General features: G+C 33.1%; 1 protein-coding gene across 1 annotated transcript in view; it reads right to left on the bottom strand.

The window, feature by feature from the left end:
• Positions 1-17,764, bottom strand: part of CNTN5 (contactin 5) — a 1,793,707-nt gene that overhangs the window by 285,299 nt on the left and 1,490,644 nt on the right. Inside the window, exons 11-13 of the mRNA XM_007494948.3 lie at positions 17,133-17,269; positions 14,251-14,380; positions 11,781-11,931 (exon numbers count right to left, since the gene is read on the bottom strand). Coding sequence (XP_007495010.2) covers positions 11,781-11,931; positions 14,251-14,380; positions 17,133-17,269 — 418 coding nt within the window. The remainder of the gene's footprint in view (positions 1-11,780; positions 11,932-14,250; positions 14,381-17,132; positions 17,270-17,764) is intronic.

Genomic DNA, 17,764 nt, shown 5'->3' on the forward strand with positions numbered 1-17,764 from the left:
TGGGAGAGGGACTTGGCTTTAGAACTTGACTATGGAGGATCTTGAGCATGAGACTTCAGACTTCTTCCCTTAGACTGTCATGTGGTGAGTATAAGGCTTACCTCCCTTTCATTGACTTTCTGGAGGCAACAGCCTCTGGAAAGACCCCTTGGCTGAGGCCTCTGAACTCCTGCTGGGTTCAGACCAGGCTAGATAACTTATCCTTCCCTTTTTCCTCTCTCTCTCATTCTTAATTCCTTCCTTCTATTGTAAATAAACCACCATAAAATTTCATTCTGAATTGAGTATTTCATTGGGATTTAGAATTTAAATACCTCATGACCAACTAAAATATATATATTCAGTCCAACCATAAATTTATCCTTAACACTTCTGAACTGAGAGGGGAAAGAGCAACTTCACTGAGCTTAGTCTGCTGTAATCCTTCATTGATCTGAAAAGACCCAGATTAGCCATCTTTCCTCAAAAGTGGTGGATAGAGACTTTTTCCCTTTGGGGAAGCCAAGAGACTATCCACTCAGAAGAGTTCCCATCCATCTATATCTCTACATGTGGAAATTACACCAGCCTGACTCCACAATGGTTTTCAGGTACTCAGGTCCCCAGACCTGAACCCTCAACCCCTGAAGGGAATTTGGGTTGAAATCAGAAATAGAGACTTCTTATTTTCCCTCTTCCCTAACCTACCAATCCTGAATCTCTAGCCAATAAATATTTCTTATAAGTTATAGAAGAACTAAACATCTCATTCTTCAAAGTATACAAAGGGGGTCAAAATAATATTCATCCAAAGAAGAGGACAGTAACCACAGATTGAAGGGGAATTCCTCTTTTCCTTTCAGCTCTGGACATAGATCCAACTTAACCTTCTCTGGGACAGCTCTGCCTGGGAGAGGAAGTGGTGTTACTCTTTGTCTGTTCCCTCCCTCTCAGAGACCTGTCAAGCTTTGGTTCCTGATCCCCCTCTAGTACAATACTTACATACTATAAGATTTGGTGAAGGTATTTGTTAAATGGATTTTTTTTGCTTTCATTTATAATATTATAAAATTTCCCATAGGTCTCAGTGTAATTTTAAGCTTCAATAACTTAAAACTGAATTTTGGGGACTTTGAGGACATACTGTCTTTGGCTCAAGAGAGGACCCTCAGGTAGAAGAGAGGAAAATGGATATTTTAGGCAAAGAAGATGATATAAAAATGAAAGCTCAATAAAAAAATAAAAGTGAAATGAAATAGGTTCAATGGTCATTAAATGAATCAGGGTTTTTTAAAAAACAAGTTCTAAAGTTTAATATGTCCTTAAATATTCTTAAACAATTTTAGGAACTTTCTGAAATTCATGAGATCCATGATTCAATGAAAGCAGAGGTTTGAAACAAACTAGAACATCTCAGAACCAATTTTGAAAATGATAAGCTCAGTGTTATTTACCATTTTTAATTCATTTTCATTTCAAAACAATGTACAAAACAGCTCTCATCTTTGTATTCTTTTGATGAATCTGTTTTCTCATTCCTGTGGATACTTCCTTAAATGGTGTATATCATATCCCATTCATATTTTCTCATTGTATTTTCTTTGTATCATCCCATCATCCTTGAAAGAGACTCCACATAACTTTCTCTATTTTTTTCTGACATTATTTCTCTAACAATTAAATGTAAATATAAAAATTTTCTCTTTGATGCTCTATGGTTTTGATGCTATCTTTTATGGCTGTACTCAACTTTTAAATTATTGTCACAGAGAATGGACAGAGAAAGGATGGAAGAACTTTATCAGATCAAAATATATTGGAGCATAAATAAAAGTTAATAATTATATGTATATACATACATGTATGCATATCTGCATAATTGTTAAATATAAGATAGTTTGTGAAGAAGGGCAGTAGTAGTTGGGGGAGAGGCAAGAAAAGTCTCTAGAAGATGGCTTATGAGCTGCATCTTAAAAAAGAGAGGGACAGAAAGGCTCTTCAACTTCCCCCTTTCAGATCCAGATAAGTAAAATCAAAAGAAAGAAAGAAAGAAAGAGAAAGAAAGAAAGAGAAAAGGAAGAAAGGAAGAAAGAAAGAACGAAAGGAAGGAAGGAAGGAAGGAAGGACGGAAGGAAGGAAGGAAGGAAGGAAGGAAGGAAGGAAGTGAATGAAATCTTAGAATAAATTAGAAACTAATAGATCCCTGGAGAAAATTGAATGGCAATAGAAAGAAATATAACTTCTTTTCAGTAGTACCTGGCTCCTACACAAAAATTGATGACATTTTTTGGGCATACAAACTTCACAAAGCATAGGAATAAGTCACTAATTCATAGACAAATGCAGAAAAGGAGAAATAATAAATACATACTATTCAGATCATAACACAATAAAAATTATACTCAATAAAGCTCCATGGAAAGATAAATCAAAAATTAAATGGGGACTAAATAATCTAATGCTAAAAAGTGTGGGTGCAAGGACAAATTATAGAAACAATCAGTTTTATTAATGAGAGTAACAATGAGGAAATAACATATCAAAATTTATGGGATACAGCCAAAGCAGTATTTGAGGGGATATTTATATCTCTAAACATTTACATCAACAAAATAGAGAAAATGCAGATCAATGAGTTGGGCATGTAACTTAAAAACAACATCAATTAGAAAAAAAGAACAAATTAAAATCCTTATTTAAACAATTAAATTTGAAATACTACAAATTAAAGGAGAAATTAATAAAATTGAAAGAGAACCATTGAATTAATAGATAAGACTAGTAGTTGGTTTTATGGAAAAAAAACAATGTTTTTGTTGATTAATTTGATTTAAAAAAGGAAAGAATAAAATCTGATAATCAATATCAAAAATGAAATGGGTAAATTCACCAATAATGAAGAGGAAATGAAAGCAATTATTAGGAGCTATTTTGCCCAATTACCTACATCTGACTAAGTGAAATTGATGAATATTTACAAAAATACAAAATATACAGATTATCAAAAGTGGAAATAAAATCCTTAAATAATCCCATATCAGAAAAAGAAATTGAACAAGCCATCAATGAACTTAACTATAAAACATAATAATAAGTGGCTAATTCCTTAAAATGATAATTAGAATAGACCTAAAACCTTCAACAAGTATCATCTTCAATTGGGATAAGTAGGAAGCCTTCCCAATAAGATAAGAGGTGAACCAAGGATATTATTTAATATTTCATTAGAAATGCTAGCTTTAGTGATAAGGAAAGAAAAAGAAATTGAAGGAATTGAAGTAGATAATGAGGAAGCCAAACTATCACTCTTCACAGATGATATGATAGTATAGAGAATCCTAGAAAATCAACTAAAAACCTAGTTGAAATAATTAATACTTTAGTAAAGTTGAAGAATACAAAATAAATCAGCACAAATCATCAGCATTTCTATATATTATCAACAAAGTCCAGCAGAAAGAGTTAGAAAGAGAAATTCCACTTAAATTACTCTAAACAATATAAAATACCTGGGAATCTACTTGTGAAGACAAACATAGGAATTCTATGAACACAATTACAGAACATTTTTCACACAAATACAATTAGATCTAAACAATTGAAAAAAATGTTTGCTCATGGATAGGTTGTGCTAATATTATAAAAAATGAAAATTCTATCTAAATTAATTTATTTATTCAGTGTCATACCAATCAAACTACCAAATGATTGATTGTTTTATAGAACTACAAAAAATATTAACAAAATTTATCTGGAAAAACAAAAGATCAAGAATATCAAGGGAACTAATGAAAAAAATGCAAAGGAAGGAGGCCTAGAAGTACCAGATCTCAAACTGTACCGTAAAACAGTAATCATTAAAACAATCTTGTACTGGCTAAGGAATAGAATGGTAGAACAATGGAGTAATTTTGATACCTTTAACATATAGGGAGTAAATGACCTCAGCAACCTATCAAAATAATATCAATAATATCAAAATAAACCCCAAAATACTAACTTTTGGAATAAGAACTCACCCTTAACAAAATTTGCTGGGAAAATTTGAAAACAATATGGCCAAAGCTAGGTATAGATCAATATTGCACGCCCTATACTATGATAATATTACTATGATAATGTTAAAATGGATATATGATTTAGATATGAAGGATGATACTATAAATTAAGGGAATACAAAATACTTTACCTGGAAGATCTTTTGAGAAGAGAAGAATTTACTACCAAACAACCAAACAAGATACAGAATATTATAAGATATTAAAAGGACTACTTTTGAATATATTAAATTAAAAAGCTTTTGTATAAACAAAACTAATCTAACCAAGATTAAAAGGGAAATAAGAAACTGGAAAACTTTTTTTATAACAAATGTCTCTGATAAAGGTCTAATTTTTCAACTTTATAAAGTTGAAAAGTTTATATAAGTTAAATTTATAAGAATACTACCCATTCACAAATTGACAATTGTTCAAAGGATATGAACAAACAATTTTCAGATGAAGAAATTAAAACCATTAATAATCATATGAAAAAATGTTTTAAATCACTCTTGACTATAGAAATATAAATGAAAACAATGCTGAGGTTTTAAACCACCTCAAACCTATCAGATTGGCCAATATGACCGTAAAGAAAAATGGTAAATGTTGGAGGGGATGAGGCAAAATTAGAACACTAATGTTTGTGGATTTATCCAACTATTCTGGAGGGCAATTTGGAACCCAAAGGGTTATAAAAATGTGCAAACCCTTTGATCTGGTAATGCCACTACTGTGTCTTTATCCCAAAGAAACAATAAAAAAAGGAGAGACCTTCTTGTACAAAAATATTTATAGTAGCTCTTTTATTGTGGTGGCAAAGAACTGGAAATTGAGTTGATGTCCATCAACTGGGGAATGGCTGAACAAATTGTGGTGCATGTTGGCAATGGAATACTATTGTGCTATAAGAAATGATATATGATGATTTCAGAAAAAAAACTGAAAAGATCTGTGGGAACTGATGCATAACTAAATAAACAGATTGGAGAGAAACATTGTACACAATAACAGCAATAATGGATGATGATTATCTGTGAAAACTAGGCTACTCCCAGCAATGCAATGATCTCCGACAATCCTGAAAGACTGATGATGGGGAATGCTATCCATCTTTAGAGAAAGAACTGTTGGAGTTGCCTTTCACATCAGTGTATCCTTGGTTTTATTTTGGGGTTTTGGTTATATATGAATGTGCTCTTACAACAATGACCAATATGGAAGTGCTTTGCATGACAAAAAATATAAAATAAAAAACTTTTTCACTTAAAAAAAATAAAAGGTCTTTGCGACCTGCCCCCACTTATGTTCCAAGTTTTATTGGACATTACTTCACCTCCTGCACAAATTGACCTTCTCTATGTTTGTTGATTGTTGTACTACATTTCCCACTTCTGTCTTTGCTTTGACTGTCCCCCATGCTTGGAATGCACTCCTACAACTTTCTGCCTTCAAGATTTATTTTAAGTACCACCTACTACATGAAGCCTTTCTTGACTTCCTCAACTATGAGTGCCATCCCTCCTTAATTATTTGTATTTAATTACTTTGGTGTTTAATTTTATTTATTCTCTTTATATTTACATAAATATACTACTGTGCTAATAATGTGGAATAGTGGATAGAAAGTGGGCTTTGTAGCCAAGTGACTGGAAAGATGTGATACCCTCCATAGTAGGAGGGTCATTTAGAAAAAGGGGTGGGAGTGGATAATTTAATGAGATCTGTAATCTTAACCCATCCAGGACAGTTTATCTTATGAACAGATTCTCTACTAAACATAAAAAGTAGTTAGATGGGGCTGTTAATCACATGTCACTACCAACGAGCACAGATCTTACTCCTCAGGCTTCTTAGAGGTGATATGTGAGGTTAGGGGAAGCATAATGGTGTAAAGTAGGGATTTTCCCAGTGACACACAATTGCTAGTGAATTCCCAGGTAGTTATCCTGAGGAGGTTATCTCAGTGATCAAAAGGGGAGAGATTGGGTTCTGACATAGCAAGGGAAAAAGGGGGACCAGGGAATTCTGGAGTATCAGGGTAGATGCGATTCTGTTAAAGATAAGCCCCATGGCTGGCCATGAGGATAGCATAGATTGCTACTGATCTTCCCACTGTAATTGGCTAATCATATAGCATTTGAGGTCATACTAAAACAACTGGGGTGGAGGGAAGGTCAAACATAAATTCCTATTTGAAAATCAGTGATCTACTCTAGCTTCCTCATTTTACATATGTGAAAAACTGAAGTCCATAGAGGTAGAATGACTTGTACTATATTGTACAAATAGTTAAATAGAGCAGAAAATTTAATTATGTCCACTGATTACAAATTATTCTTTCTAGTCTACATGGTATGTAGCACAATGTCTTATATGTAGTAAGTAATCAGTACATACTTGAACTAAATTGAATATATTTGAAAACTTATAAAGTTAGATTTCATTTTTTTCGTATTCTGGCAATATCATTTCATTTAAAAGCCAGTTTGAAAAAAAATTCACTAACAAATATGAGAAGTTTTAAAAGATACTAAAGAAATTTTATTACTTATATATTTCTTTATTTCACTTTCTTCTATTATATAGTTTCTCAGACACTGAGGAAATGCAGAGTAGCTGAGGTCTACATTGTTTTATGTTCTTAATATTTAAAAGACATTGTCACAAAGGAAACAACAAAACAGCTTGTTCATTAGCAAACACAGCATGTAAGTTGAAACAGAGGGACAGAAACAAGACTTTAATTATAATCATGAATTCCTTTCCTTCTCCAGAAAAGGTAAGATGACTTCTTTTTTTTTCTAGTAGCATTGTCCTCTTGGGCTCACATAAAGAATATATTTTTTCCATATGTAGTGTTAGTCAGTATGAACTTGATCATCAGTGCCTAATAAACCACAACATGAATTCCCAATGAAAGCAAACTGATGGGTACTTCAAGTACAATTTTCTCAGAAAGCTAAATGAATAAGTTGAAAACAATTCTGCTCTAGCTAGTTTTCAACTTTTTTATACTGAAACTCTCCTGGAGATGAGGGGCACCATTAAGGAATGATGTGCTAGTCTTTGTTTAGATTCATGTCCCCTACAAAGCAAAATTATGTTATAATGCAGCCCCATCATGGGATAATTTCTTAATGCTGGATTTCTCAGTGACCCCCTTCAAATTACTGGCCATTATCCCACTAATTGATAAAACCCCCAGAAGTGAGAATTGCTGCCTAAACTACATTGGGATTTCAATAAATGCAAATAATCTGAAGCCAGATGTGGAACATAACAACATTGTAATGAACTTCCATCACTGCTCCATTCCTTTCTTGCTCTAGTATTCATTTGTAGGATAAAAGAAAACAAAAGAAACCCTGCTTTGATTCCATTTCCAATCTTCACATTAGAGGAGATTGTCTTTGTCTACAACAAATACAGGATGCTGAACACGTAATAATGGAGACAATATTCGTGCACTGCTGGAGTGCTTTTGGATGATTTTATTTTAACAATACTTAATGGCCAAGTAATGGAAATAATGAGCTGAAGTGAAAATCCAATATGAGTTTAATGAACAGAATACTTTGAGTGAGTGTATAGGAAAGGGGAAAAAAAACCCTTAAATGAAAAAAAAAAGCTTACGAAACATTTTACTACTTACTGCTCCTTGAGCTTATTTTTTATATCATGAAATATAATTATTAGTACGAAACGAACCTGAAAGGCCATATAGAAGAGACCTTCCAAAAGTAGAGGAGACAGTAAAGCTTCTTTAAAGTAACTTATTAAAGTAGTGTTTCAGTTACATTTTTTAGATGCATATAGTTGTGCCTAGATATGTTACATATGAACTATAAAGGCGGCCATGACATCCCTGTGGAACCAGTAACATTTTTCTCAGGATTCTGTGATAGGGTAATGAGAGAGAATGAGAATGCCATGATAGGAATATGAGGCTGAGACATGAAATGAGGGGTAAGCAATTCAATTAATGAGTTTATTCATGAGCACATCAAGGTAGCAACCCTACCTGAAGTAGGAATGAGATTATATTTAGGGACAATCTCTTGTTCCCATAGCATGAAAAGTAGAAATTAGAAGTAAGCTTGGGGTGAGCAATACAAAAATAACCAGAAAATCTAGTTTTGTGGGAAAATGGTGGTAAAAAAAATCAACCAATGTTGTTGTTTAGTGCTGTGTATACAATACCACTGGTTGACTAGCCAGAATTTTTATCTGTGACTCAGATGCTTTGGCATTGTAAAGACATAGTCTATATACTGTCCAAAGGGACACATTATGGCAAATTTTAGTCCTGGCATTAAAATTAAAAAGAAAAAGTTTGTGATTTTCTGTTATTTTTTTTAATCACTGGATTACATGTCTTTCTGAAATTCAAGTTTTCATTGTACTTCTTGGTACCACAAAATATGGCGATCTTTTCTGGAACTGTTCCCTCCTGGTTTTGATAATGGTGGTACATATTTAAAATTTAGATACTACTATTATGATGCATTTCTGCTTCTTTTCCTTCTATAGAATTATTTCCTTGAATTATTTTCCTAGAATTTAGAATAATTCTAGAATTATTTTCCTTATATAGAATTATTGCTTTCTTTTCCTTATATAGTTACTTCTTTTGCCCACATGATAAGATACTATTTGATTTTTGAAGTTCTTTCAAACTAATTTAAAATAATTGCTTATTGAACTAGCTTATACAGTTTTGGGTTAATTCCTTTGAAACTGGTTTTCCATTAGATAGAGGTTGTAAAAGTAGTGCACATATTTAAATATAGTAAGAATCAATTTGAACTTTTACTCCAAAAGGGAAATGGACACAAAATAATATTTTCTAAGCTTTGAAAAGTTTATTTCATCCCTATATAATTAAGATATATTTGCTTTTAGTATTTATCTAAATAAAAATGAGAGGAGCATAGATATAGAGGTAGTATACTAGATAGCATCCAGTCCAACTCCTTTATTTTATAAATGACAAAAATGGCATTCCAAACATTAATGTTCCTTACATCAACATCATTGTATTTATTCTTCTAGCCATTTTCCCCTTTGAGCATCTGTTCATATATGACTTATAAAAACTGTTCTGAGGTTGAGTATCTCTATAGCATAAAAGATTTGAATTTATAATAGTAAGAAGGGGTAGATTGCTGAAGTGAGAACATGTAGAGGTTTCTGAATAGCTTAGCATCTGCTATTATGCAGAATAATAAGATGACCATATCTCTATTGCATGGAATGGCTCTGCAGACAGGCTTCAGCATATTAGAACTATGACCTTTTTTAATGGTGAGATTCTGCTGTTGTGGCACAGAATCCAGTTTAGCTGAGCCCAACATTCTGACGAATCAGCTCAACACTAATTAGAAAGACACATATCTTCAGAGCAGCATTATTTACATTGACTTTTCATAGTGACAATTATTCATAGAGACCAAATATATTATGTCTAACAGCACAGGAAAATTTCCTCTTTGGGACTTGATTCAATAGTACTCAGAATTGTGAATTTGTTGTATTGTCCTGACAGAATGCTATAATTATACTCTCAATCTAATACAACTCTATTGATTTAGCCCAGTAATATATCACTAACAGAGATGAGTTCTTAAGAATTAGTGAACTAAAATAGCCGGCTCTTCCAGAGGATTTAAATCTAACTTTTTCTCAAAAGCAAAGAGAGGATCCCTCCAGAGAATACCTTTCCTTACCCTCATCCAGGCCAGCAAGAAAAAACCCACCAGCACCAAAACATGTTTGCCGAGGTTCAACATCAGGTTTAGAACAGTGAACAAACATATATTAGTGGCATTATTAGGTAAGAAGCAGATAAAGAGCTAAACCTTCAAAGCTGATGAATACTGGCTATGTAATATTGGGAAAATCGTTGAATCTCAGTGATTCAAGAGGAACATAAATTACACCACATTTGCACTTCTATATCTGCACAGGGAGTTTCTTCAGAGGGAACTTCCTTGATGAAATCACAGGCTCAGACGTCTTTCTTTATGTCCTTTAATACTAAAACAATTGAAATAAAAATTTTCTAAAATTCCATCTTGATGTTCAAAACAAAATCAAGGGCTCTCTCTGATTATCACCCAAGTCTATTCTCCCTATTAACTTGCAATCATTGAGGAAAAGACACAATATACTCGATTTTCCCTAAACCACATTTTCCCTCTACATGAAAGCTTTGTACAACTTTTTGTTTCTTTATTTTGCTCACAACTGTGACTTTAACTGCATTGTGAAGTCCAATGAGGAGCCCCTTCTACCAATTTAGAACATCACTTTCTCTGCGAGGTCACATATTCAGTAACTTTCAGAAGCAAGACTTGATTCCAGGACCTTCTGACTTCAGGACCAACTTTTTATCCACAATGCCAAGGTTTCTTTCCATACATGAAGTCACTTCATTTGGAACAGATATTTAAGAAGGGAGACTAGCCAAAGTCACTTTAAAATTAAATTAGCTAACCAATTTCAATTCTACTTCAAAATCCTTTGACAGACATGTAAAGATAATGGCCATTTTGAAATATAGAGATATGAGGGCTGGTCAATGAGAGCCTAGTCCTTTTGAGTGTGCTTAATACTATCTGCCACATGCCATCCTGAGTTTGCCTACCTTTCAGAATTCTACTTTAGAAAGTAATGGCATATAGGATAATCTAAATAGTTTAGATTATTCTATCTCTCTTCTAGCTCTATCACACCTTTAGTGAGATGCCACAGAAACTTAATTCTCTTTAGATAGAATGAAATCCAACTTTCTGACATTTGACAAGGCATTCTGGAGAATATGGAGCTCAACTTGGAAAGGTTCTGTATGATAGCAGTGATTTGATTAAATGCCTGACTCAAGCAAAAGTTGCCCTTTTATGCTTTTTAAATAAAAATCACAAACTATAATTCATGACTTTTAAAAATTACTTGAGCAATTTTAGCCAAAAACACACTGAATCTGGGAATATCTATGAGATTTATTTTTTTCAGAAAGCCTAATTTTTATAAGCTGCAATAAAAAAATCTATGAACAATTCTCGAGCTATATCTTATGACAGAATGAAATAAAAAAGAACTTGGCTTAGTTCACACTCCCAGATATAAGAGCAAATAATATAAATTCTAACAAGACAACTTGTACTGATAAAGTAGATATAATTCAATACTGCTGTAAATATTTTCAACTTTCTGAAATAAATGCTAAAGCAACAATTATAAATGATTTGTTTTCATTAAACAACAAGAGATGTTATTTGTTTCTAATAAAATTTACTTCAATTCAGATCAAAGAATCAGTTCACTTCCACAGATGAATTTTGTTCATACCTACTGGGAGAAAGCAATTCGATTTCTATATTGTACAAGCCTGAAAATGAATTGCATTTCCAATCTCTCTGAAGTCCTTCTACCTGAACTGGAAATTTTTATCATTCTGTGAATGCCACCAAATATGACTACCTTAAAAAAGCAGGTTTGACTATTGTGACTCAGTGATACCTAAAATTTAGGCTGCAACTGCCCCATATAGATAAAAGAGACTGATTGAATTTAATTAAAACTCTTGTTTCAATAAAAGTCACCATTTAGAAATGTTTTTTTTCATACCAACTTAATTATCCTTTTTTTATGCATTCACAGAATTATTCTGTCCTTTACCAATGTGTGTTTCATTTTTAGCCAGTGAAAACACAAAACTGACAGTACAGTGATTAAATTACTAAACAGACTTCTGACCTCTTGCTTTCTCTTACTGCTTTGTCTCCCTTCTTCCAGGAAATGGTTGGTTTTGGAGATCCTTGAGGTTTGCACTCTATGAGAACTTCTTGGCCTTTGGTAATTATTATTGTTTTCTTTAGTTGGTTTAGTGCAAAAGCAGGAGCTGAGGCTGTTAAAAAGAATTGTGTTAATTTCTCAGATAAACAGTCATGTGTGTCCATGACAATGAACTTTAGCCAATCATTCCTCAAGATTTTGCAATTTCTCTTGGGAACAAAATTATAATACAAATAGAATGAACATTAGCTTATCTTCAAATTTAAATGGAATGAGTAGAATTTAATTAACTTATCAATTAACAAAAGCCTTGCCAGTTATCCCTTGCAACAGGTTCTATTACTTGCTATATTTGGCCACTTGCTAGATCATTCAGTCCACTCACCGGTAATATGAAAGTAAAATTACAATTACCAGCAAAAAGTGTTCTTCCATAAAATAAACTACAGACAAATAGATGTAAGGGTAGTCCCCCTTCTCAGCCCCATTACGGAGCACGCTCCAAATCAAAAGTCCTGGAAATCTGGTGGGAGAGGGAGATGGTTCTATTACCAACTCCGGTCCCCAGGTGGCTTTTAGAACATGGAAACTAGAGCAAGCGCATGTGCTGGCATGATTTACATATAGCAAGGAAAAGAGGGTGACATGGCAGATTGTTCCTTTCTGTACATCTACGCCATCATCAGCAACTCAGGCTCCATGGCCAATTAGAGGACCTTCTACTATCCAAGCTTTCAAAAAAAAATGGCAATATTGAGCCTGCTTTGGGGAGAGGAAAAAAAGTGAGTGTTCCCCCACCTTCAGAATATGCAAATTATCCAGGAAAGTCATCTGCATTAAATCTCAGACTACTGTACAATATGCCCTTTTTTTTTTCTTGTCAGGAACACTTTTGAATTCTCTTTTTCAGGCTAATGGCACTGGAGCTCCTGTAGATAGCTAGTGGGAGCTTCCTTTGGGTTTATGTGTGTTTATGAGGTTGGGAAAATGCTTGTTCAGAATTTGTGTGCTCTGCTCTCTACGCAGAGATCAGACATGTTTTTCTTTTTTTAGCTGGATCTTAGCTTAAGCTTAAGCCCTTAAGATAACAATGAATGCTCTTTAATTGAAAAATGTATTATTTACATGAAAAAAAGTAGACTTCAGGGGTAGCTGGGTGGCTCAGTGGATTGAGTCAGGCCTAGAGATGGGAGGTCCGGGGTTCAAAATCTGACCTCAGATACTTCTCAGCTGTGTGACCCTGGGCAAGACACTTAACCCTCATTGCCTAGTCCTTATCACTCTTCTGCCTTGGAGCCAAAACACAGTATTGACTCCAAGATGGAAGGTAATGTTTTTTAAAAAAATAGAAATTATATTATTATATTATTATTATTATTATATTAATCTTCTTGAGCTGAAAAAGGTAGTTGTTTATAATGATGCTATTAATTTCTTTCTTCCTTTCAATGTTCCTTTCCCTTAGATTCTAAGGAACATATTGTTTAATCTTAAAAAAGGAACTAAAAGATATATTTCTATAAAGTCATAGTGTATTAGACTGTTAGCAACAAGCAGAAATCATATCATTGCATGTGAAAAATTAAGCATAGCAATAAATATATATATATACATATATATACTTAATTATAACAATATAGTCCATGGGGCACTTAAAAATAAAACAATGTGAATATTTTTGACTTTTTTTCTGATAATGAAGCAATGACCCTCCAAAAGATATAGTTGAGAAACCCAGTGTTTTGTAAAGATCTTGTGGAGCAAACTACCCATAAACTGTGAAAAAGAGGAAAGAAAGAAAGAAAGAAAGAAAGAAAGAAAGAAAGAAAGAAAGAAAGAAAGAAAGAAAGAAAGAAAGAAAGAAAGAAAGAAAGAAAGAAAGAAAGAAAGAGAGAGAGAAAGAAAGAAAAAAGAAAGAAAGAAACAAAGAAAGAAAGAAAAAGAAAGAAAGAAAGAGAAAGAAAGAAAGAAAGAAAGAGAGAGAGAAAGAAAGAGAGAGAGAGAAAGAAAGAAAGAAAGAAAGAAAGAAAGAAAGAGAAAGAAAGAGAAAGAAAGAAAGAGAGAGAGAAAGAAAGAAAGAAAGAAAGAGAGAGAGAAAGAAAGAAAGAAAGAAAGAAAGAAAGAAAGAAAGAAAGAAAGAAAGAAAGAAAGAAAGAAAGAAAGAAAGAAAGAAAGAAAGAAAGAAAGAAAGAAAGAAAGAAAGAAAGAAAGAAAGAAAGAAAGAAAGAAAGAAAGAAAGAAAGAAAGAAAGAAAGAAAGAAAGAAGGAAAGGAAGGAAGGAAGGAAGGAAGGAAGGAAGGGAAAGAAAGAAAAAACTAAAGCTTTAGGGAAAAATAAGAAAAAAATTAAGTATTCAAAGTTTTAAATGGTAGTTGCATAAAGAAAGGGAGTCATCTTTTGATAGCTAGCTCTTTGTTTTCAAATTGCTTACCTAAAACCTTCAGCTCAGCACTGGCATAAATAGATCCATATTTGTTCTCTGCCAAACACTGATACATTCCAGCATCCGACTGATTCACATTGTGGATCATCAATATACCATTAACCATCTCAACTCTGCTCTGTAATGGAATTAGAAATAATATCATTCCAAAAACCAAATAGAGTATGTAGAATTTCTAGGTGTTTAGCAAGACTAAAAACCAAACCCCTTAAAATCAATAAAATATTGGTACAATTTTGCATCTTTTTAGAATTTGTTTTGTTGTTTATACTTTTTTTTTAACAGTTTCCACTCTATGGTAAATGAACAATAGAAGCCTAACTAGAAAAGATCATAAATATGTTTTTAGCTCTTTAATCCTATTTGTTTTTTTACATAGAGTCTGTAATATTGCCTTGACAAATCAAACTGCCTTCGGTCGTTATGTGGAACATATGGAGGGAAAAAAGAAATCAACAAAGTGTGTTTGTGTATGTGTATGTGTATGTGTATGTGTATGTGTATGTGTATGTGTGTGTATGTGTGTTTATTTGCACACAATCTGCAATGGAATATCATGGGTCAGGACACATATGGGGTTTATGCTTTACAAGTTCAGCAGTAAGATGAAAAATTGTCTCTGTTCATAAGTGGGTTGCCTTTGATAATCTAAATCTAATCTTGAGACTGATTTTTCCCATAAAACAAAACCACTACATAGTTTGATTCAATCTATCATTATTGATAATATATATAAACACACACATTATATATATATATATATATATATATATATATATATTAGTTCCTTTGTCAGAAGGCACTTATTCATGGAGAGAGAATTCTTCAAACCAAATTGAAATATGATGATGGATGAATGGCCATATTTATATAATATTGGTGCTTGGGTGGATATGATTCTAAGACTGTCAAAAAATAAAAATGCAGTCAATCCATCAAATTGTTCTGGCCATTTAATGTGAAGTAAGCAATCAGATTGATAATTATCACCATTATCTTTTTATTTAATGGTTGGGGGGAATGCTCAAATTGATGAGATCATATATCCATCAAAATACTGAGTAACAAGTGAACCAGTAGTTTGGGTGAGCTGTAGACAAAATCTCCAATTTTCCATCACTATAATATAAATGATTATATGTATAAATAGGCAGTATTTATATGGCACATTAAGTTTACAAAGCATTTTATAAATACTATTTCATTGATTCTCCAACAACCCTGTGGAAATAGGTGCTTTTATTATTATCCCTATTTTACAGATGAGGAAGGTGAGGCAGATATAAATTAAATGACTTGGCTGGAGTCACACAGCTAGTAAGTAGCTGCTTTATTTAAATACTTTCTTAGGTACCATAATAGTCTCTTTTAAAAGTATCTTACTTTTTTGCATAATTGCTTTAATCATAAAACAGTTAATCCTCCACCCAGATTCTTGTTTTTATTTTTTCTAATAGTTTCCATAGCAATTACATAGAGTGGCACAACTGGTCTTGGAACCAGGATAGCTGGTACTCATTGAATAACCTCCATAAAATATAAAATTTAATAGAGTCCTGACCTTAAAATAAGGAAATCCTAAGTTCAAATATTATCTCAGACAGCTACTGTGTAACCATAAGCAAGTCACTTAACCTTTCTTGCCCTTGGTTTTTTCATCTGTGAAATTGCAGTTTTAGACATTGACTTTTACAGACCTTTCTAGCTCTAAATCTATGATCCTATGAGGCTAATAAAACAAAACAAAGAAAAAAACAACTAAAAACTAAAACTTGTTAGCAAATTTGTCAATATCCCTAGTTAACTAGAGATAAGTGGAATTCATCAAAAAGAAGGTACAAAATTTAGAGACAAATTGGAATTGCTGAAAGACCTCTAGAATGGTAATCAGAAGAACTACATTTTGTTCTTAGTTCTTTGACTAACCCTGAAATTTTGTGTAATTTATTTAAGGAATTCAACTGTTAAAAAAAAAAAAGAGGGCTAAATAACATCAACTTTTAGAGCTACAAGCTGATTCTACTATGAAAATCCTTTTAATTTTCTATTGAATTTTTCAAGCAAATGGCAGTGGCAAGTAATCATGTAACTGTTAAGAAGCAAAATATACACAGTGTAAAAGGAGCTTAGTGCACACTTTAATCACCTAGCGATGGCTTCACACATGTGGACAATATCTTTGAAACTGCCTGCCTGAGCATTATCTGGAATTTTTCTGCATTTACTCTCTCAAGATGAAGGAATACTTCAGTCACAGATAATGACATCTATGGTAAAGCAGAGAGTCTGAGGGCCTCCTTCTCTCTCTCTTCCTCCAGGTCATATGGCCCTAGAATTAGAACTCCGGGCCTTTTCTTCATTCAGTTCTCTTCTAGGAACAGTGAATGGAATCTCTAAACCCATAAAGGAGGGTATTAATGTAGTCTTGGTGTTGCAGTGAGCCCAGCAAAGAAGCTCAAGGAGCAGGGTAGGCGGCATGATTTGGAAGCTGCACTTGGCACTTGAGATGTTCAGGACTATATAAGAACTAAAATAAGCTGTGAGCCGAAGAGAATCCCATCCCCCTCAGGGTACCAGTTAAGGGTTAAGAATGTACAAGCCCCGTCCTGAGAGAGTGAGGCCAGAACATCCATGCTACACTAATGATCAAAAGCTGCAGAAAAATATGGGTAACAATAACATTAGGACACAGGCCTAAATCTGCCTTTCATTTTCCTGCCCACCATCATTTAAAAGCATTAAGAGAATCTACTTTTATTCTTGCATAATTTCAAAATTTCAACTAAAAGAAAAAGAAACTAGTTTTCTCCTTTATTATGTTCTGCACAAAAACAATTTCAGGTCAGTTATTGGCTCACTGCATACATTACCTGTGACAAGAGAGGGACTCCATTCTTCAACCAACGATATGTGGGCCTGGGCTTTCCAGTGGCTTTACATTCCCACCTGAGAGCACTGCCACTGTCTAAATGAGTATCATTCAGCTTCTCTACCCAATGTGGGTAGTCTGTAAGAAATTAAATATAAAAAAATGGTGATTTCAACATTTAGACAATATTCAGTCAATTCAAAATGCATCTAATTGAATATTCAGCATCTTTCCCTCATTAATTCATATGGATTTCATTAATAACCATAGGCGCTTAGAAGACACACTTATGAAAAAGTGAGAACCAAGCCTAAAATTTTTGCATTATATACAGAATGCAAAATGTACAGATAAAGTGACACTATTACAGATAAACAACACCACTTAAAAATATACCTCCTTAATTCAAACAGATGGTCTTGTTTTGTTAGCCTACTTAAAGGCATTGGACTCAAGTTTTAGTTATTAATTGCTGGTAAGTTTTGTATTTAAAGATACTCATTAACCCTTTGAGAGCTCCAGGTAATATTTAAAAACTATTTTTTCTGATTATTAATTTGACAATCACCAACAAACATGAACACTTTCATATGTAAAGGGCAGAAAAAGAGAGTTGTATATGACAATGTCTTT

Source organism: Monodelphis domestica, chromosome 4 (genome assembly GCF_027887165.1).
Source record: "Monodelphis domestica isolate mMonDom1 chromosome 4, mMonDom1.pri, whole genome shotgun sequence".
Classification (NCBI taxonomy): Eukaryota; Metazoa; Chordata; class Mammalia; order Didelphimorphia; family Didelphidae; genus Monodelphis; species Monodelphis domestica.